At 40.0% G+C, this 22,823-nt stretch overlaps 1 protein-coding gene across 2 annotated transcripts in view; it reads left to right on the forward strand.

The window, feature by feature from the left end:
* Nucleotides 1-2,745: 2,745 nt before the first annotated feature.
* TAOK1 (TAO kinase 1) overlaps nt 2,746-22,823 on the forward strand; it is a 39,435-nt gene continuing 19,357 nt past the window's right edge. For both annotated transcript variants that reach the window (XM_015646672.1, XM_015646673.1), the window contains exons 1-13: nt 2,746-2,972; nt 7,058-7,129; nt 10,039-10,140; nt 10,926-10,971; nt 11,851-11,947; nt 12,728-12,841; nt 13,632-13,723; nt 16,159-16,252; nt 16,902-16,983; nt 18,833-19,000; nt 19,859-20,062; nt 21,228-21,362; nt 21,937-22,173. In XM_015646672.1, the coding sequence (XP_015502158.1) occupies nt 2,841-2,972; nt 7,058-7,129; nt 10,039-10,140; nt 10,926-10,971; nt 11,851-11,947; nt 12,728-12,841; nt 13,632-13,723; nt 16,159-16,252; nt 16,902-16,983; nt 18,833-19,000; nt 19,859-20,062; nt 21,228-21,362; nt 21,937-22,173 (1,575 nt within the window). In that variant the 5' untranslated portion in view covers nt 2,746-2,840. The remainder of the gene's footprint in view (nt 2,973-7,057; nt 7,130-10,038; nt 10,141-10,925; nt 10,972-11,850; nt 11,948-12,727; nt 12,842-13,631; nt 13,724-16,158; nt 16,253-16,901; nt 16,984-18,832; nt 19,001-19,858; nt 20,063-21,227; nt 21,363-21,936; nt 22,174-22,823) is intronic.

The following is a 22,823-nucleotide window of genomic DNA, read 5'->3' on the forward strand; positions in this document are numbered from 1 at the left end:
GGAATTTAGTGTTGTAGCATCCATAAAAAGGGGAGCACTTCATTAATTGAGGCTGTGTAAAGCTTTCTTATGGATGGAATTTACATGAATGCATTTTATTGTTCCATCTAAGGAGATCAAATGATAAGCACAGTGTCATGTACACATTTTTGACTGTTCTGTTTAATAGATTTTAATACTAAATGGTTTTTTCCTCTTGCATTTCAAAGCAGCAATTATTTCCAAGGAAAAAAAATAATAAAATTTGTCTTGATGCTCTCAGGAATAAAGGGGAAAAAAGTGTATTTTAAGGTGTATCGTGGTAGGTGAGGACTTCTGCTCTGTCCCGTCCCACGCCTGTGTGTGTTGTCAGTGGGCCTGGTAGGAGTTTCAGCTGCAGGAAGAAATGTTCCTGTTGATGACATTTCAGAGGCATGCTCAGAAAGGACGCCAAGAACGAGTCTGGTGGCTGGTTTGGCATGGGGGGTAGGTGGGGAGGGGGAGAAGGCTGTAATCCATCTCAGCTGTGAGCACAGGGCTTTCCCCTCGTGCTGGCTCTCACACGCACGCTCGCTCGCAGGGACATGTGACTTTTGGCCATATTAGCAGGTTTATCCAAGCCTAGCCCCTCTGACTAACAGATGTAGGGAAAAGGGCATTCTGGGATTGCAGCAGTTGCTTTTGAACAACAATGTCCTTTTTGTAAGAATCTGATGCTTCTTAAAAGATGGAACATGACATCATTACTGTCGATCCAAGAAACATTCCTTCAATAATACTGAGTGTGCTCTGGTTATCAGCTTCCTTCCCCCAGCTCCTTTCTCTTCCTTTTCTGACATGCTTTTTGTCTATTGTTTTGTTGGGGGTTGTAAATGTGAAACAGTTGTCTTCCAGTGTTATGTGCTTGCTAGAGCTGGAATCAAGTGGAATATTGTTGATTTATAAGAAAGAAAGAAAAATAACAAAACCCCCCACTTTTCCTCCAGCTTTCATAAATGTAGTGTGCTTCAGGTATGAGCTGAGCTGGAGCTAATTATTTCCCTTCCCACACGGTATTAGTTACTGTGTTATGCAAGGGAAGGTGGGGATATCACAGTCCCGTTCCTGTGCATCCCACTCGGCCTCACTGGCAGCTGTGTGCAGATGCTGGTTGTTCCAAGGCTCCTGCAGTGATCCTGCATTGATAGGAAATGTATGAGTGCTCAGCAGTGCAGTGTGGCAGAGTTGTGAGCAGCTGCATATTTTCTGGATGTGTGTATATGTTCTTCTACTTGGTCCACCACTGGGATTCAGTGTCGGCTTTTCTTTATCCCCTGAGAGCAGGCTATCATGGAAACACATTCTGGGTTGCATTATAAATCTCTTTGAATGCTGACTGCTTGGAGGAGAATGCTGGATTTTGCTTCCCTTCCCTGCATTCACTCTCCCATGCATGTCTTCCTCAGAAAAACTTGAGATGCTTGTGAAGTTTACATCTCGGCTGTATCACAGCCAGGCTCTGCAGCAGTGCTGGGAGGTCTCTAACAAGGAGCAGGCAGACTATGGCACTTTCACATGCTGCAACTCTCCAGAGAAGAGAACCACTGAGCACAAACATGCAGGAATATGTCTTTTTCCATCCTTGCAGGAATTGCTCTGCAGGGACTGGAAAACAAATGATTCATTGATGGTCTAGAGGGTTGGAGAAAGATAGAGTTTATAGTGTCCAGAAAGGGAGGAGAAATGGACAGGGCCTTCTGATGTTTTGTTTAAACTCAGGTTTGTCTTTCACATCTTCATAATGGAAATAGACCCCCAACTTTTTTAAAGAACAGATTTGAGATATGAAATAGAAATAAAAATAGTACAAGTCTTGGCCAGATGCATTTTTTTTTTGAAAGAGGCGAGATGTGTGATTAGCTGTTTGCCAGTGACAGAATTGTTTTTATTGGTGATAATTTACAGGGATTTGATAGGAAATCCTAATACCTCCCTTTAAGAGCAAAAGAAAAGGGCTTTTTATTTGTAGCGGATTTTTGGCATCACTTGTTGTAAAGATATAGTAAGATTTTAGCACAACTTAACAGTATATTTTTATTCTGGATAGATTCCAAGACACAAAGCTTGCAGTAAATGAAAACAAACTCATGGAAAGAATTTGGGACAGAAAGAATTTTATACATTTCCAGTTGTGTCTGAAGTTGCAAGTTCCTCTGAAGAAAGTGTTTGCCAATGGCCTATTGTCCATTGTCTCGTGTGCCAATCACAATTTAAATGTGTGTTTGCCTCTGCTGAAGCACAGGAGAAAGAGAAGCAATGGGTGTGGAATCGGGTGTCTCCTGTTCTGGATGCTGTTTCTCTGAAGAAAGGGGTTGCAAGTAAACCTGTGCTCACAGGCACTTTGTGATAGACATCACAAAATCCAGACAATTTTTTGGGACACAATTGGTGTAACTCTTCAGAGGGAGGGTGTCACAGTAATATGGACTCATTGGTGATGAGCTGCTTGTCATTGTAGGTCAGATTCTCTGACTGCTCTGCAGGTGATCGAGCAGATGCTGGAGCATGGAATGCGCCTCATTTTGTGTTTTGTTTTTGTTTTTTGTCCTAGAGAAGTGCTTGACTGGTGTCACAGTAGGGCTGTGACATTACCCCAGCACACAGGGTGTGTTGCTTCACGAACCAGGCCTGCTTGCTCTGGAGGAAGTGGAAGCTGCTTTGCCGTGGCTTGTTTCGGGCTCTTTGAGCAGAGGATAATCAGTGAAGGATTGCATCTTTTTCTTGCAGTAATCCATGCTGAAGAGGCTCCATTCATACAGATGAGCCAAGGGTTGAAGCAGCACTTTAAACCCAGATAGTCGGTCGGCTGACTGCCCAGCAGGATGCCATCAACCAGCCGAGCGGGCAGCCTGAAGGACCCCGAAATTGCAGAGCTCTTCTTTAAAGAAGATCCAGAAAAGCTCTTCACAGATCTCCGAGAGATTGGCCATGGAAGCTTCGGAGCAGTTTATTTTGTAAGTAGCACCATGACTTGTGAATTTTAGCTGTGTTTCTTTATAAGCTGTGGGTGTAGACTTTTTTGAGCATAATGAGGAAAAGAAATTACTGTGACTTTTTTTTGTGTGGTGTTTGGGGCAGAGATGTTATCTTTTGTGTCTGTATGGTCTCAGTCCTTAAACAAAGTTGCAGTCTCTGCAAGGTGTTTGCATACAAAAATAACAACAAACTAACCGTGTAAACTTGGCCCTTGCCCGGTGCTTTTAGGTGAATCATTATGTTGCAAACAGGGATTTATGTGCAAATTAAAACTTCTGTTCCATCAATTCTGACTAGCAATGCAGTTCTCTTGATCTGATCATCTCCTTATCACCTCTTGTTCCTTGAAAGAAATTGAGTTCTCTCCCCCTTTGTGCATACCCCGAGGCTCCCTTTAAGCCATTCTTTATGTTTGACACCTGAGTGTTGGTGCTTTTGTTGTCATTTGTCCTGTCAGATCCATTCTTACTGCAGGCAAGAATCCCAGTATCCATCTGCATAAAACTTACTTGACATGAACGTCTGGACAGCAGAATTTTTCTCAGGCTGCTTGTATAGCTCAGCTGACAGTGGGATCCTCATGGCAACCTCAGTGTAGGTTGCTGTGTGTTAACCAAATACTGTGGGGCCTTCATTAAAAAACACTTTCCTCAGAAAACCTTTTCACGTTTATAATTATAGGAGGTGTGGCCAAATCTGCCAGCTTTCCTTCAGAAAGCCATTTGTGTCACTATTTTATGAAATGCCTATTCAGTGTTAATAATTGCAGCAGACCATGTTGGGAACCTTCCAGCACAAATTTAATGCAGCACAGATGAACTAATTAGGAAAAGCTTCTTAATTTTGTTCCCTGCTTAAAACTATGAGCCACCACTGTCTGGGAACAGATCTGGGGGAGGAAGTGTTTTCTAACAAAACAATACTCACCTGTGGCCTTAAATTCACCTCATTTACTCACTTTGGTTAAGGAGTGAACATAAAGGGAGGGAACTGACAAATCTGTCTTCCTGCTATGTGGAAATATTATTGAAGAAATATTATGGAAGGTTTTGGGAGCACTGTATTTTTCAGAGTCATGCATGGACCACACAGATACGGAAACCCATAATGCAGCTGCAGGTAGCCTGTGAGCTGGAAGCAAAGAGCATTCCCAAACACCAGCAGGCAGCTGCCATGGGGTATCTGTAGCCTGCCTGAGCCCGTTGTCCTTGTGGTAAAGACTGATGGCCCATTACCAGCTCCTTCTCCAAAGCAATTGCAACTCAGAGGCCATAAATTTCTAGCCCTTATTTTTCTTTTTCCCCCACCATTTTAAGTCACCGGTTCATTATAGATCAGTATTTACTCACTATAGAGTGCAATTGCTTGCTGGCATTTGGATTGTGCTTCTTTGTCAGAAAGTACCTCTGATTTGGCACTTGCATAAAGACAAGTATAAGCAGTGCATCACACAACCCCAGCCCAAGTGGCAGCTTCATTTTTGTCAAGAGAGGTTTTCTGATAAAGACATTCTATTGCTGTTGCTGTGTTAGGAAGTTTAAATCTGTAAATTTAGTGTTTTATCTTTTTTAATGCTAGTTGTTCTGAGATGTTGAATCTGAAACTGTTTCGTGCAATGTGCCCCATCCTTCAAACAGAAGCCAAAAAGATCAGAGAGACAACATGGAGAGAAATTTAATGTGAATTAAATAAGCATGAACAACTAAAACATAGGGTAGTCTATCTCTTGCATACTTTATTCCTCTGTAAAGCTGGAAATAAAACTTCATAGGTTTCTTTAACAAGATTTTGATTCTGCAACTGCAAACAATTAAACTTTCTCTAATTAATATAATATTGGATTATAGCTAATAACTGCTTTAAATTATATTACTAAAGCCAATGACATACTCCACTTTTCCTTTGTGCATACTTTTCCTGTATCAATGCTGAAGCTACTCTGGTCACCAGATGTTGATCCTTTGTGTGGAGTTTTTGAAGGAAAGCAGGACATATATGTGTGTAGAGATCTTCCATAAAGCAAGCCTTGTTCATTTGGATGGTTAAAGGGAGCTGGCCTTGCACATCCTCCTGGCTTTTGTCTAGGAACTGTTTTTTCAGTTACCCAAGTTCACAGGGAAACTAAAAAAAAAACAACCAGATTAAACTCTGTGATTTTAATATTTCTGAGGTGTCAGCCAGAACAGTTCTCTGTCTCTAGGACTGTAGGTGTTCAGCAAACTCTGTCAGGTGTTGTTTGCTTGGGTTTTCTGATGCAAAGCATCCTCTCTCCAGGCAGCTTTCATGGCATACAGCCTGCACCAAAAAATGTGGTTGATAAACAGATGTGGGGGTAATTACCCAATAGAAAATCCATATAATCCTGAAATCTTCCCTATCTTATTTAAAATAGAGTTTAGTGTTTCACTATTAATTGTACCCATCTTCCTTCCCTTCTAGCAGTTATCACACCAATGGGTGATATATATTGATCTTACTCCTGTGTCTGTTTCTGTTGCATCCTTCAATGGCAGAAACTTCCTTTTATTTTTTTTTTCTTTTCATAATTGATATGAATTTTGCTGGTTCACCTCATGGTTTTAGTTTCTTAGAAACTGCAAGTCTGGCACCTCTGAATCATTTTTGGTATTATCCTTACCCTACTCCCTGCTCTGCAGTGTAATAATAGCTTTTGCTTGACACAGGAAACCTACTACACTGGAACACTGCAGATGGAGCAGAAAAAAACCTACTCTCCTTTGTTAAAGCTGGGTTTCTCCTGCTTTACTGTAGTATTTTGCTTCCCTGCTTTATTGGCAATTCTTGACACAGTTGAATGTTTCAGAGATTTCTCAAATCAGTAAAGATCTAGGAGTCAGAATTTTATTCTACTTTTTTTGTGCCAAACAACAAAAATAGTCACTCCCCACCCAACTTTTCAGGTACTGTCAGTGAGAGGATCCCCTCAAACAGAAAGAAAAGTAAAAACAGTATTGGTTCAAGCTTATCATAACCAGTTGAAATAAAGACTGACAAGGAATTCTGGGAATCTCTTTAATGAACAGCAGAATTAAAACATAACTGAAAAACCTTTCCACAAAACACAGAGTCCTAGTACTTCATTACTCCATGTTCTGGTAGGATATGCTTGATAGTGCAAATATATTAAAAATCAGCGTTTTCATCTGTGGTTCACATTATTCTGATTTATATCATTTGGCTTCATGTCCAAGTTGATCACTATTATCAGAGAGACTCAGAGGTCTTTTCTTCCACCACCCTCCTGTGCTGCTGAAATCTCTTATCAGAGGAAATCTGGGGTCTTACTTGGAGCCATCCTTCCTGCAAGGTGCTGCCTCTTCTGCTGTGAGGAATGAGCCCTTGCTTTGGTGCTGAATTAAACAAAGCTTCCTGTCTGCTCCTTGCCTTGCATTGTTGCTGTCTGAAGTCAGGAGGTTTGCCTTTGAAGTGTGAACAACTATTTAACAACATTTATGATGCAGTGTAAATAACAATACTATGAAACTGAGAAGTCTCATCTGAAGATGGGTCACTTGGGTTGCTACCATGTCTCTCTGTATCATCTGCCTTCCTTTAAGTCACAAAAGCTAATTTTTGGAGCACTGGGGAGAAACCTGCTCCAGACACTGGTGGCTGTGTCCAGTGGATCATGTGACATCTTTCCATATGGCTTTAATGGAACTGGGTGGCTGAGCCTTGCTTCTGTTTCATGTGGAATGGACCTGGGCAAGGAGAGAAGTTGATTTAGGGGAATTCCCTTCTATTTGAATCAGAGCTACTTTTATTAGCTGGGATTTTTAGTTTAAGTCACAATGCTTGAGTCCTGGAGAGACTTGGTGGATGCTGAGCGTGGAAAAATGTCACCTCCCAGACAGGAGGGTGATCTTTCACTTTGGAAAGAAATTTCTAATTCTTGCAGCAGTCACACTTCTTGGAAGATATTTTAGTTTAATGCTCTGCAGAAGTTAACTAAGAATAGAGATTATTTTATGATTGTTTATGGTTTGCATCTTGTGGAAAGCTGGGGGCTGAAGAAACTGATGGATTTTGTTTTCTGTTACAGGCACGTGATGTGCGCACCAATGAAGTGGTGGCCATCAAGAAAATGTCATATAGTGGGAAGCAGTCCAATGAGGTATGTAGAACATGTTGTATATTAAACCTTGATCATTGCAAATAATTACTATGTGGGATGATTTTAGTTAGTTTGGTTCCTGCAAGAGAAATATTTTCTGTAACTGAAAAGGTGAATAATAGTAGTGTGTAAACAAAATAAATCAGTTTACTGATTTCAGTGTACTTCTGTGTAATCTGCTCCTGAAAAAGATGGGTAGAACTCTCTTCTTTCAGATGTAAAGGGCTACACATAAATGTGTAGACAGGAAAAAAAGAAAATGAAAAATGATGGGTTTGTATGTTGGTGTCTTATTGCCTTTAAATGTTCCATTTTAAATAGTTTTCCAAAAACCATGTTGCTTCCCAGACAAAGGAATAATAGGAATAGATCGAGAAGTTGAAGTGAGAGCTTCAGAGGGAGCCTTGCTTGTACAAAGTAGTGAGGCAGAGCACATCCCTCCCTGGAATGAGTGTGCTCATGAGCAGCCAAAACAAAGGCAAAAGAGTGGTGCATGAATGAGTGTGAGAATCTGAACAGCAGCATACTTCCAGAAGAATTGCCTGAGCCAGGAGTTAAGGCAGTCTTTGCAGAGGGGTCTGTAGAAGTGGGCCTCTGAGATTTAGACTTTTAAGTGTTTTCATGGCCACTCTAGATATGTCTCCTTTCTCTGGAGACATCTCCTTTCCATCTGGCAGAGAGAGTTGATTTTATACTTGAAATGTTTAAGTGTTAATGCAGATTCTTGAAAAGCCTGAGATGACATGAGCAGCTGATTTGGTATTATTTCTGGTAAACAGCACCTATCAAATAATGGCATGATTTTTCAACAGAAGTATTTATTGTAAGCATGTTGTCCAAAGCATTTATGGTTCCCTCCCTCCATTCTCTATATTCCAATCTTAGCAGCAGTCTTGCTCTGATGAGTTCAACTAACAGCTCATTTCTTTCTGTGCCTGCCTTTTGTGTATTGATCATCTGCACTCCAAGGAGCTGAACTATTCCTTCCTCTCTGTGTGTGTATGTCTGTGTAGGAGGTAGAGGTGGCACTGTCTCTCCAGCAGTCCTGAATTCTAGCTTCAGAGTTAAATTTGCCATGCCTGTTTCTGTTTTGTCACTGCAGTGACTTGTTTAACTGTGTACTGATGAAAGAATAATTTGTACTTGCTACTTGTCCTACTGTTTTAATTACTGTGAGCTATAAATACTCCATTCACATGAATGAAACAAACTGTGCATGCTTCAGAAATAGCTTCTGTTTGTCTTCAATGCCTATGTTTCTTTATTTTGAAGAAAATAATAAGACCAGGATTAAAGCGCTTTCTATTTTATGTTCGTATTTGTTTTGTTTGGAAGTTCACTGGAGTTATGATCTAGCCTATGTAAAGAAAATTGATTAAGGGCATTCTGGTATCATTTGTATTTACTTTGGTTTCATGATAAAATTTTATCGTTGTTGGGAACAATTATTCTCTGAAATAAGGTCGTATTTTATACTAAAAATAAGTTTAAAACTTTTGAAAAATGTAGTACTGTGCTCTTAATGTGATCTTGGAGGGTTTAATTAATGCAGGAAATCATAAATACTTTGTGACTAATACATCACTTCTCTCTTCCCAGTGTAGAAATTTAGCATGGTGCTTTCTTGGTTTGGCTTTTATTGCTTAGTACCTCAAGGCCTTTGAGGCTGAAGGTAAAAGGCAACTAAGTCACTCCAGTATCTGTGAGAGGGTTCATGTTATAGCTGTCATTCTATAACATTTCTAGTGTTGAGAAATGCTTAACATAGTCAATCAGCTGCCTTGGTTGTGGGCTTCTGTGTTCCCTGGTTTTGTGTGTTTCTCTAACCCTAAAATTTTTATTGAGGAGGATTTGGGGTTTGCACATTTTTTCCAAAGCTTTAGGGTAGATGGGCCCTCTGCCCCTCTGTAAATAATACCCAAGTACCAGCACATGAGGAAGAGTGTGCTGAGAGATTAACAGGATCTGGAAAACAGCTTTTGAGCCTTTTGGTGCTGGGTGAGGCTTTTTCCCTCTGGTTAACTTCAAAACTGATACTCTTGCTCAAAAACATTTGTAGTATCAACACTCTTATGTTGATGGATCCATACTTAAATGGTTTCAGCTGCATTTGGTTTTGAAGGTACTTTCTGGTAGTTGTAGTTTAGCTGTTGCACTCTCAGACCTTGGCCTTTCTTGCCTGAGTTGTGGATGTGCTGCACATGGTGGGCGACCTGGAGGTCTCCAAGGCAAGCAATGTCAGTGTCTAGGCACACATTGGAACTTGACATTTTGGTGTCTTCTGCACTAGCAGAGCTCCCCTTATTATAAACCTGGCTTTGTTTTACCTGTTTATATATTTTTTCTCCAGAAGAACCATTCCTTTATCTAGTAGATAACTAATTTTAAATTGGCCCTTGTAAAGATTAAACTAGTAATAGAGAAACATTATCAAGAATGTAGTCAGATAGTTGGCAGCTGATAAAGGGAGCTATAGTGATTAGTAGGGCTAGGTCTTTATAGTAACAAGAGTTAAGAGAGGCAGCTGATCCTGCTGAAGGATGCCTATCACCTACATCTCTTTCAGGTTGGAGTGTATGTTTGATTTGATAACAGAATTGGTATCCCTTAATAGAGCATCACTTCTTTTTTGAGGACTTGCTCAGATATTACCAGTATATCCTATGCACACATATAAAGCATTGCATTGATGAGAGATCCTTGCATACAGCCTAATTGATCAGCAACTTATTTTGTAGGTCTGCTGAGGAGTTAATCAGTGAAAATCATAGTGTTGATACAAACTTATTTTAATTTGAACCTTGAGATAGTTTTGCCTCTTAAAATAATTAAATGACATAATAACAACAACCAAAAAACCAAAAGGTAACCATTTAATAAAGTCTTTCTATTCCTTTTATTCCCTACAGAAATGGCAGGATATTATTAAGGAAGTCAAGTTCCTCCAAAGAATAAAACACCCTAACAGTATAGAATACAAAGGCTGCTATCTGCGGGAGCATACAGCATGGGTAAGCATCTGCTGCTCTGCTCTCCTCTTGCATTGGTTAAAGGTGCTTTGAAATCTCTGCAGCTGGATTTTGGCAGGCACCTGAGCACTGGTGTTGCACAGACTGAGATGAGCATAGCCAAGGGCATTACAGGTGCTCAGCAAACTGAAAGTACTTTCTGGAACCAAGATTTAAGGAAATTTTCTCTTTTGATTATATTAAGTGTTGCTGTTCTAGTGTATTTAGCTTGATAAGCTGAGTATTTGAAATATTGTGCACCCATCACTAATAAAGTTCTGTAGTGCAATGTACTAAAGAAATTATATTATTGGACTAATAGTTTAAGTACTGTTTTGTGAATTAGCTTCAATAAATCTGTAGGGCAAAGTTTTAGTTTCTCTTTTTGAAATCTGACTGGGACAGAATCTTAAGTAAATCCCTAAATAGCCCTTTAATACTCTGATAAGCTTGTTAAGTGCAGTTTAACATTCCTGTTAAGTATGTGCATATAAAATACGATATGTAATACAATACCTAACTGGTTATGAATGTGCTTTGGCCTTCCTTACAAGTGGTGCTGCTTGGTGTCTTACACAGGAAGGTTATGTCTAATTCCAGTTAGAGTTGTACATGTGGGAGAGGTCAGTGTGACAGTGCTGGGATGGAGTTTATGGTACAAGCACTACTTGTTTTGTTATGGCAGCCTGCACTGTATGCTCCAGGATTTAGATTTCTATATACAAGTCTAGAAAACATATATTTACCATTACAGATTTTCTAACTACTTTGATTCCTTCCTCTAACAGCTTGTTATGGAATATTGTTTAGGATCAGCATCAGACTTACTAGAAGGTAAGTCACACATGTTTATTTGATGGAAAATCAGAGTACTGAACTAGGAGGTTACAGCATCACAGAATTTTCCTTGAGTTCATAGTCTTGTTTGGGGCCAGAGTGTGGATAAATAGGCACAGTTTGTCAAATTCTTGATAGTTGTAGTGATTTTTCTGTAAAATTTGCTTTCCCAGGTGTGTAGTTTCTCCTTGGTTCATCTTATTTTAAAGTTATCAGTTGGCTATTTGTTTGCCTCTGAGTTTTAGGTTCTCCTGCCATGACAGTTCAAGATTTACTTCTGAAAACCCTTGCTGTTGACCCTAATTCTTACTAACAGCTGTAGACCTGTTGACTAGAATAGCACTACAGCAGTGTTAGGGTTGTACTTTGCAAGCTCTTTCATTAAATGGTCGGTTTCCTATCAGGCTTCTTATAGTGAACTTTCATTGAAGAGATTATGTATAGCCAGTAGGTCGTTCCTTTCCTTGCCAGATGCATTTCAGGACCAAAAGGTTATCTGCCAGAATTTTGTCTGTGTTGCTACAATTTCTTTGTGTGTGAATTGCTGTAAATTTTTGGGGTTTGAGGGTTTCACTTCATTAAGGAAAAACTGGATATTGAGTCTCAAATAGCTGCTTGGGAGAATGGTCACATAACTAACAAGAATGTAGTTTATGGTTGGAGAATAGTCTCTTTGGTAGTAAATAGCTGCTACAGTTAGAAGATTACATCTGATTATAGAATGTACTCTGAACTATTTTTACATTTTCTTCACATACTGAACCTAGTGAAAATGGATTTTTAGTTTCTGTTTACATTGTTAACAGTACTGGCTTGCATGCTGCAAACTGTATTGTTTTCTGTAATATTGAATTTCACATAAATTCTTTCCTTAAGTTCATAAAAAGCCATTGCAAGAAGTGGAAATAGCAGCAATTACCCATGGTGCTCTCCAGGGATTAGCATACTTGCATTCTCACAATATGATCCATAGGTAAGTGGTTATACTTTTGCTGTCTCATACACACACATAATTTGTTTTGTTAATTGTATCCCCTCCATCCCAAATTCAACATGGTAAGCAGGGATTTTCTTTTCACAGTATCCATATGCTCCCAAACAAGTGATTTATAGTAGTCTAAACACTAGCAAGCTCTGTATCTGCACATGCACTGTCTCTTATAGCTGGTGTCCATAATTTCTGCAGAATCCCTTCAAATCTGCTAAGCTTTTCAGTGCTGATTGTCCCTCAAGTAGTGAAGAGCAAGTGCACCCAAAGAGTTTGTAGGAACTGAAAGGCCAAGAATGCTGGGGCAAGGAGAGAACTAATTCTTGAAAAATTAGTTTTACACAAACACACATGTTGAGAAGCACACAGTAAGTTTGGGATGCAAATATTCTTTGTGTTTAAAGTAGCTTCTGCATTACAGTAGGATGAAGAATTTGAATAGTTACATTATTAAGTCCTTTACAAAAACTTTGATAAAGGATATACTTGATTCAGAAGGTTTTGCTGAACTGTATGTGATGCTTATCCTGTTGTGCCATTTAAAGTTCATTTTTAAGGCAAACAGTAAGACTAAAATGTAAGACAAAAGAATCCAAAATCCTGGGCCCCTTTAAGCAATAAACCTAATGGTTAAAGAATTTGTGTTTGGAGGAAATGTGAATATTTTGCAGCTTGAACATGTGAATATTGATGTGTTTCATAGTCTGTCCAATAGGGGGTTTTCTTTGGAGAGGAGTAATACTGACACTTGTATTCTATCACCAGAGATATCAAGGCAGGGAACATCCTGCTGACAGAGCCAGGACAGGTGAAACTTGCTGACTTTGGGTCTGCTTCCATAGCATCTCCTGCCAACTCATTTGTGGGGACGCCATATTGGTAAGCCAGGAGTTCTAGTTCTTGCTGGCTTTGTGAAGTGAAAGGATCATGTATTGGATATTTAATATACTTGGGTTTATTGGAGCTAGTTTTGTAATCTTCAGTTGTGGTGGTGGTAAAATGTACTTTGTTGGAAAAAAAAGTTTAAATAGTAAGTAGGCTCTGAGTTCCAAGAAATTGTGTATCCCTGTATTGTAGTTCACAAAAATGAATAAAAATATATTGCTGTTCTACTTGGACTGACATAAAGTGGTAGAGGTGGGATTGAATCATCTGTAATATATTTTAATCACTCCCCCCAGTGGTTTAAACAATTCGTGTGTTCTCACCGTGTCTGGTTGTTGAAATAACTGAAGTGTTTTTTCTTTCATAGGAAAGCCAGGTTCACTGAACCAACCCCTTTGCAGATCCCTTGTATGCTTTTGATCTCTTACACCTAATCTGTGGTGTTTACTCAACTGCATGTTATAATTATTTCACCAGAGCTGGTCAGCCAGCTAAACTAATTGGAAATGTGGGAGGGTGAGAAGGTTGTGATACTCATAAATGGAGAGCTGGACAGTGATACACGTAAATGGAGAGCTGGGTAAAGCACAGGAGAACATCACACAGCATCTGCAGGCCTGCACTAGTGTAGGTGCTGGATCTTTGTTCCAGTGTCCCATGGTCATGTCTGAGAGCTTGGGGAATGATTTGTTTATGGTAGTTGAAATCATGAAAGCAGCCCACTTCATACTGATGAAGATAATGTGTTCCGTTGCCTACTTTGAGCACCAATTTCTTTCCTTAGGATGGCCCCAGAAGTGATTTTAGCCATGGATGAAGGGCAGTATGATGGCAAAGTAGATGTTTGGTCTCTTGGAATTACCTGTATTGAGTTAGGTAAGTTATTCCTTTAAAAAAATTAAAATATAGTTATTTAATACCTAGAACTTAGCTGAAACACAGTGTGAAATAATTGTGCTCCCTTTCTTGTCCTGGTTTCTCTGGGCCCTGAGTTTTAGAGAAAAGAGTGAAATGTGCTTTCTAGAATTCAAGACCAAGTCTCCAGTTTGGTGTTTATGGAACTGGCGTTTCCATTATCTGAAGAGTTCTATAGACAAAGAGAGTAGCCAAGTGATATCACTAAGGGTGTTCACATTCTGTGGGAGAGGCAGTTAACTTCTGAACTGAAAAACAGTCAATTGCTGAACAGCTGTAGAAGTGAGCCAGTAAAGGTACCTATGTGGAGATGTATTTAGTGCTATAAGTTGATACTGTTTCTGTGAAAATGTAACATACATTAACAAATTCTGTAGTGATTAAGTTTTGGAGAAGTGAGCAACTTCAAAGCTGTGTTCTTCTGAATAGGTTTAGTTTTTCCTTAAATGAAAAGATACAAAATAATCCAATTTTGAAGTGGTAACCTGAAATTCAAAGCCTAAAGAAATTACGGTATTGCCATTAGAACAGACCCTTTAAAGCAGGATGTGAGTTTAAAGGGACATTGTTAGTATGGCATTCTGTTTAAATTTAATATGTTGTGTTTTCTTGGAAAAAAAATGCCTTTGCTGAAGCACACCTTGCACACCACTGCTCCCATGCACCTGAGGCTGTCCTCCCATCCTTGTCAGATCTGATTGCTCGTGCTCCAACCTGACCTCCATGGAGGAGCAGCCCAGCCAGGCAGTGAGAGCTCTCAGGAACACACTAATCTATGTGAACTGCACAGTTTAGCTAAAAATGCTGTCTGGCATTCCAAACTGTCAACTTCATTTTCTTTCAGGACACGAAATAGATTCTTTCTTCAGAGCAGAGATTTTTTTGTTGTTGTTGTTGTTCTTTTTTTGGTTGCCAATATAAAGCAAGTTAAAGGGGTGTGACTGTCATGACAGAATCCTGCTCTGAGTGGAGTAAGGAGACTTGGCTGGCTGCAGGGCTCCAGGAATGCAGTGAGCTCATGGCCACCACACCCCTGGGAGCCCTGCACACTGCGTTCTTGCAGGATGAAGTGTGTTGGGCTTCGTCTATGGCTGCTGGCGTGGTGGGAGGTGAGACTAGGTCAGGACAGCAGAGCAGTGTAGGCTGGATCCCTGTGCCTGGCTCATTTGTGTTACTTTGAGTAAGCATGGGAAGACAGCGGGGAAATGAGATGTCTGGTAGAATTCTCTAAATTATCACTTAGTCTTAGAAATGGTCTTATTGAGTGCTCAGTTTCAGGGTTTCCTAAGATTTCGGTTTTATTCAGGTGAGCTAAGAGGAAAAAAAGTAGAGAGAACAGTCAGTTAAAATAGTTTAATGAATAATCTCTGACTCTTGATAGCAGCAACTAGTTATCTGGCAGATTAGAAGATGTAAAGTGCTGAATTTGAGGAAAGACTTAAGTCCTCAATTTACCTATTCTGAGGAATTTGTAGCACTTAGTCCATCCTGCCATAGCCGTGAGTGAACCATGATCTCTGATCCACAGTTCAGTGCTACTATTCAACTCAGAACTGAGGAGCAGAATAAGAAAAGTGGCATTATTTTTTTCCTTGTTTATTTTTTTTTTGAGGATGGAAAGTTTTCTGTTGCATTTCAGTAGTGTAAGAGCATCCTCGTGGCCTGACCAGCTTCTCTAGGATGTCTATGGCGAGCCTTAGCTTTGCAAAGTTTGCCCCATAAACATTCTGATGAAGCTTCAATTTTGTTGTTACAATGAGATCATCTCCTTCCTCATTAAGCTTTCATGCTGTGTCAGTCTATAAGAGTAACACAAACTTGAAAGAGGGAAGAGCCAAAGAGAAGGCAACTCTCAAAATAGTATAAAGAGTTGGCCTCTTGCTGACTTCCTGCCTATGTGCTTAGTCAGTTAAGTGTGATTTGATGGTTCTTGTAACCAGCTTCTTGTTCATCACTGCTGTCCTGCTAGAAATAAATATTTCTTAGCTTTTTAGCAACTGTAGTTTAAAAAAAACAAAAGGGGGGGTGTATGAAACCAAGAAAGCTTAGTGGCTAAACAGCCAGTATAGAGCTTACTGTTAACTTACTCCTATTTTAGTACATTACAATGAGTCAGAGAACTCATCTATGATAAACCACGTAATTTAAAAGCTTGAGAGGACAAGGCATTTGATCTTCAAAGGGCTTTCATCTTCTGCAATTGCACAGGACGTATGCCAACATATCTGTCTGATTGCAGGGTAGGGTTGGTTTGGGGATCCATGTTCAGGCCATAGGGATTTTGCTGATGTGGTTTTCTTTTTAAAGGGATGTAAACTGTAAAAAAAAAAAAAAAAAAAAGAGCAACAACATGAGACTATCTCCCTATATAAAAACTTCTTTTCTCTTGTGTGCAGCGGAAAGGAAGCCTCCTTTGTTTAACATGAACGCAATGAGTGCCTTATATCACATAGCGCAGAATGAATCCCCTACACTACAGTCTAATGAATGGTGAGTATTGCTGAGGGAGGAATGTTGTAGGGAATGGCTGTAAATGGAGTGCTTTGTCATACTGAGTTCTTAAAATGGCTGGAGTCCTGTTGGGAGGATGTGAGTTGGAAGGTTCTCATTAGATTCACTATACATTTTGTACACAAAATTGACCAATTACTAAATATACATTTGAGACTCTTTAGTGTAGTAGGAGCAGGACAGGCTGCTGGAAGAACTTAAGATCCTATAAAAAATTCCATTCATAGGTCAGTAAACTTTTGAAGCTCCCAAGCTAGCCAAAACTGTGGGTTTTAGTGTTTTTTTTATCACAAACCACACTGTCAGTTTCTAAATCCTGTTTTGTTGAAGTATTGCTTTGCAAGATGAAGACACAGCTTGTGTGTGGCAAGTGTCTGTTGCATAAACTTCAGCAGAATAAAGCACAGTAGTAACATTTTGCACCTCTCAGCCTCACAACTGTCTTTTGAAAACAGCAAATGCAGTAAACTAATTTCAAAAGTTAAAAACTTCCTAATTATGGTTTATTGAAACATAGTACTTGGCCTAGGAGCTACAGGCATGCAGATGTGAGGATCTTGACTTCTTAATAAATTAAACTGGGTCGTTAACTTAGGTGGATTTTTTTTTTCCCCTCTCCTTGACATAGGTCTGATTATTTTCGAAACTTCGTAGATTCTTGCCTCCAGAAAATTCCTCAAGACAGGCCTACATCAGAGGAGCTTCTGAAGGTTGGCTTGCTTATCCTATCTGTTTTCCATGTGGTATTAAAAGGGGCTGTGCCCTGTGATGATGATCTGTCTCACCTACTGTACAAGGTTATGGTTAATGATGCTCAAACACGTTTGAACTGCGAGTGCTGTGGGGTGTACTGAGCTGGCAGCCCTGGCTTTTCTGCCTGTCTGCAGTGTCTCAGAGTGTTCCCCAGGTGACTTTCCAAACCAGCCTTGGAGTTCTCATCATAAAAGGTCACTCCATTAAGTTACACTGGATGACCACCTTGACTTGTCAAGAGTTTTAGTTTGTAAACTCAATCTTTCCAGTGATTATAATTAATCCTGACAGAGATGCCATGCATTAGCTAACAAATACCTTTTGTTACTTCCCTCTATGTTCCAGTGTGCTTTACACAGTGCCTGAAATCCACTGTTGGGGAAAAGGGGGCAAAAAAAGAAAGCAGTTTTTCCTCCCTGTATTTTTCCTTGGCATGAAAAAGCCTCAGCATTCTGCAGGCTTTCTCTTGCTTTATTTCTTAGCTTCTTTTTTAATTCTTCATTTGTGCTCCTGGATGCTGCAGGTACTTGGCTTTGCTCACTGTAGTCTGGAGAAAAGCCAGTGGGGTAGATTGTTGCAAAAAGCTGACATGTGAACAGAACTCACAAAGAAGTTGGGTTGGAGATGCTTTTTTGTATGACTTTGATGGATTTCCTTTGTGGCATCAGGTGGCATTCAGAATTTTGCTAACTTGTCATTCTCTTTATAGTGCTTTTGACATTTTGGGTTTCTTTTTATGCTGGCCCTGTTTCTGCTAAACAGTGTTTTTCCAAATTTTTGGCATTGCAGGGAAATGGATGCTATTTATGAAGGTTTTATCAGCACCTTTTTTGCATGTTTTTACCTAAAAATGGCTCTGAGGACTTGTGCCTCTTTGAAAACTGTCTATTCAGAAAGGAAATGCAATTATCCAGGAAAGGTTTCGGTGTGGGTGTGTAGTCCTGCCATTTCAGAATTCTACAGATTGGTTTTATTTTGAGCAATGTGCTGCAATTAAAGAGCACATTGATGGAAATAATACATTTGGGAACATATTCCTTCCATAACTATAGTCTGAAACACTTCATGCCACTTTACAGGGACAGGTAGGGAATGTGCCATGTTGGAAACAGCATTGCAGTTCTCCAAAGCAACAAAATGAAAGTAGTGGTGATGTTAATAATGACTCATGCTTGCACAGCACATTGCATCTGGAGACTGCAAAAGCTGCTTCTGACATACATAGACAGTTCTTGCTTTACCTATTGGCAAAATGTAGCCACCATTGCAGAAAATGTGGTGAATATCTCCAAGAGAAGAGCAGAACATGGGGAAACTGTTCCAGGACCAGGCTCTAAGGTTCACAGCCTATTTTATGACTCAGAGCTATGTGATGAATATTTGATTTCTAAGCTTTTCTAAAGAAGGAAAAGGGTTTTATACACTGAGAGTTAGCTGATGAGTTAATTAACATTTGGTTAAAGATACTAGCCAGTCTAGCACCTTTAAATTTTATTTGGTATTTGTTGCTCTTCCCTCACTAAAGCACAAGTAGGTAATGTCTCTGAAGTCTAAGTTTATAGTGAGCAAGTTTTCATGGCATGTAAAATGCCATTTCTTTTTAGGTTTTTTACACCTTTTTTTTTGGTACAATCATTCTGAAATCTGTCTGAATTGTGAAGTCTAAAAATAATGCCAATGTTAGCTGTGAAGGTGCTCTCCTCCTGTGCAAAGAAGAGGGCTAATAAACCCAACTAGAGCTCATCACTGTGTCCTCAAAGCATGTGCATTTGAGGTATGAGAGGCCACTCACTGTGTGTTCTGCAGCACATGTTTGTTCTTCGAGAGCGACCCGAAACCGTGTTAATAGACCTGATTCAGAGAACAAAGGATGCCGTGAGAGAACTGGACAACCTGCAGTATCGTAAAATGAAGAAGCTCCTCTTCCAGGAGGCCCACAATGGCCCTGCAGTGGAAACACAGGAGGAGGAGGAGGTGAGAGAAATGCTGCATTTCGTCACTGAACCAGAGAAAACCATGAGACTGTCATTTAAATAACCACAATTCAGATATTGCTGAAACGAAGGGAGGCTGTTTACACACCTGGCTGGAAACACTGTCTCCCTCTTTGTGCTTGGAATAAAGCTACCTCAAGGCACAAACGAGGACAAACAGGGTAGATGCCTAGTGCTGACAAGAAGCTGTGCCATGTGTTCATGCTTGAACAGTCAGCTTCCAGTCCTGTAAATCCTCGCTTTCTTTGCCTGTTTGAGGCTTCATGAGGACACTTCAGCAACTGCAGTTGACCTCTGTTTTGACCATATGTACTGAGAATGTTGTTCTAAACTAAGGCATAGAGATTTATTTAACTTGATTTATTTTTAAAAAAAAAAATAGATGAAGAAAAGAAAAACAGGTTATCAGGGAAATGTATTTCTCTTTTATGGGTTGAGTGCTGCAGCCACCATTCAGAGATGGAGACTCTGAATTCCAGTTCTCGTGTACAGAAGGGAACCTGCAAGGTGCAGGGTCCCAGCTGAGCACTCAGGTGATGCTGGTATCACAGCAGCTTCTGGTGACACGCTGTGGCTGACACATGATAGAGTTCAGCTTGTTAACAGCTCGCTGTTGAAAAGAATCTGACATCAGCCAGTTAATCTTGACAAGCCTGACTCTTTCTCTCCCCAGCATCCCACAAGGAAAACGTTTCATGGCAATACCTGAAGGGTGGAAAGTGCCATGACGTGGTGGGTGGATGCCTTTAGAGAGAAATAGTGTGAGCGTTCCATTTCGTAGTGTCCACAGGTACCACTGCGATGGGTTTGAATTTTCTTTCCACTTCTTTTCTCCTAGGAACAAGATCATGGTGTGGGCAGGACGGGAACAGTGAACAGTGTTGGAAGTAATCAGTCCATTCCTAGTATGTCTATCAGTGCCAGTAGCCAAAGCAGTAGTGTTAACAGTCTTCCAGATGCCTCGGATGATAAGAGCGAGCTGGATATGATGGAGGGGGACCACACCGTGATGTCAAATAGCTCTGTCATTCATTTAAAGCCGGTAAGCACTGGATTCTTACTGGAGAGCTTTAAACTTTGAAGGTGTAAAGTGGGAGAGAATTTGGTTGGCATGAAGTCAGCTGTTCCCATTCACCTAGTCATTACCTGCAGTTTATATTATTGTGCCCCAAATATATGAGTGTGCACTGGAGACTTGGGAAAATGGCTGTGAAGATAGTTAATTTTTATTAATTCACTAAAAATTATTTTACTAATGGAATTGTTTCAAAAGCAGTTTGCTTTATCAGGAGGAGCTGGAATTGGAGGTTGTAAATAGGTTTGTTTGGTGGATATCCTTAACATGCATATAGCACTGCCGTGTGGGACAACAGGATGTGTGAGTTCCCCCTTTTACCTCCTTGTTAGACAATTCTTAAAGTCAGGACCTAGAAGCTGAAATCAGTTCTGCAGCACCCAGCTTCCTAGCATTTTGATTTGAATATTTTGTTAATGAATAAAGTGTAGGGGAAAAAAATGCAGCAGAAACCACTTCCCTGCTTTCCCTCTGCCAGATGAAGGGTGGGCTGGGGAGTGCCCTCTGAGCTGGACTGCTCTTGCCATGGAGGAGTTATCACTCATTTGCTCAAAGCACTGCCATTTCCATGGCTAATGATAGGCGTGGCTAGAATGTCTCTTGTTCTTTGCCCAGATATGCAACAAAGACACAGGTATTTCCTCAGGGAGTTAATTAGTGTATCATATCTAACTAGTAATCGCTCTGTAATGAATGACAAACTCAAAATAAGAATGTGGAATACACCATGACAAATTTTAAAATTTGCTTTGAGGTATTTCTGCAGTGGGTGTAATGAAAATCTTCCTCTGTCTTTCAGAGCTACAAAGATGCTGTTTTTGTCTTTCAGACTTGATAAAATCTCAGAGCTTTTATGTTTTGTTGAAGTAAACTGTTGAACTCAGCTTTCAGTTTTAATTTTTTTTTTCTCATTTTCAGCTTTAATTAGTAGTCTTCCTCTTAGTAATAAAAATTCATGATGAAATTTCTGAAAGCAAAGGTTGTAGATCAGAACCCCTTTTGCAGTGTATACCTTCTCAGAGCTGATGAATATAAAATGCTTTTTTCTTCCTTTTAAATAAAAAGACCGAAATTAAAAATCTTTAGTAACACAGTTTCTTTTTATTCTCTGACATTAATATTTGCTGATAAGGAGGAAGAGAACTACAGAGAGGAGTCAGACCCTCGGACAAGGGCATCAGAACCCCAGTCTCCTCCCCAAGTATCTCGCCACAAGTCTCATTATCGCAACCGAGAGCACTTTGCTACCATACGCACAGCATCGCTGGTACGTGAAGGGTTGGTGTGGGGAGAGCTCTGCAGGAGGGGGTGCTTTGAACACAGCTCTCTGCAACTTCTCAGAGCTTTCAGAATATCACCAGAATATGAGCTATCTTCATTGGCTCAGATACTGTCACTGAAATAATACAGCGTCAGTTAATAAAAGCTTCAGTGACACACCTGGGCAAATGTAATTTGTGTATATTAAATAGTATCAAATCCAATGTAGAATATAGGAAACCATTTATAATAATAAGCTGGGTTTTATTTTCATATGCATATTATGAATATTTTTGTGTGTGTGTGTATATGTATCCACCCTCATTGTATTAGGCTAAAAGGCCATTATTTAGTACCAGCTTTATAACAATTGTACTGTTTTTTTACTGAAGCCCATGTAAGCTTATCTCTTATAGTAGAATTGAGTTTTTAATCTGCTCTGCTGCCATTAGGATGTGTGCTTTTCTTTACAACAAAATCATATTTCTTAACTGAATCACTTTCTTTTGTGGTTTGAAGATTGCTGAAAAGCAGATTAAGCAGCATTAACTTCCCCTGGCCCGATGCGGTTATCTTCCTAGGTGACAAGGCAAATGCAGGAACATGAGCAAGACTCAGAGCTCCGAGAGCAGATGTCTGGCTATAAACGTATGAGAAGGCAGCACCAGAAGCAACTGATGGCATTAGAGAATAAACTGAAGGCAGAGATGGACGAGCACCGCCTCAGGTTGGACAAAGATCTTGAAACACAGCGTAACAATTTTGCTGCAGAAATGGAAAAGCTAATTAAAAAGCATCAAGCAGCCATGGAAAAAGAGGTAGGAGGTTATGGTTTATCAGACCAACCCATGTTTGCTAATTACATTAAATTGTCCACTTCCCCTCACTGATGCAGAGATGACAGTGTGGACTCTGAGATTTCTTGTTTTCAGGAGCCAAGCAAATTGCTAATTAGAAAAAGGTTAATACATCACCTTCTTACACGAAGGGGTTATGTAACTAGAGGAAAGGTATGTCCTTCACGGCAGTGGGTTACACTGAATGTTAGAATTCTGACCCCAGAAAAAACACTGTGAGGGTTTTCCTCTCTCTTGCCATGTCTGTGCTGTCAATAATTGCCTCCCATTGAGTGTTGTGGAGGAAAATTAGCCTGCAGAGAAATGTGCCAGCTACACTTAAATGTTCACTGTCTAGTTGTGTATGGATATGGGGGGGCTGTGCTTTTAAATAATTGATAATGAAGTGGTGCTGCCTACAGCAATTATTATTGGTTTTTGTTCATCTCTGATCTCTCAGCGGAAGGCTGAGGATATAGTTTATCATAAGGTTTTGACTATATTAGGCAAGATTAGCTGAACAACTGGGCTGAGGGAATGTGGTACTGGAGGAGTACTCTGTTGGGTGCCTTGATGGGATGAGGAATGAGGAGAGAGTGAGGACAAGCTCCTCTGACTTGGACTTGTCCAGA

The sequence above is a fragment of the Parus major genome, chromosome 19, assembly GCF_001522545.3.
Source record: "Parus major isolate Abel chromosome 19, Parus_major1.1, whole genome shotgun sequence".
Lineage (NCBI taxonomy): Eukaryota > Metazoa > Chordata > Aves > Passeriformes > Paridae > Parus > Parus major.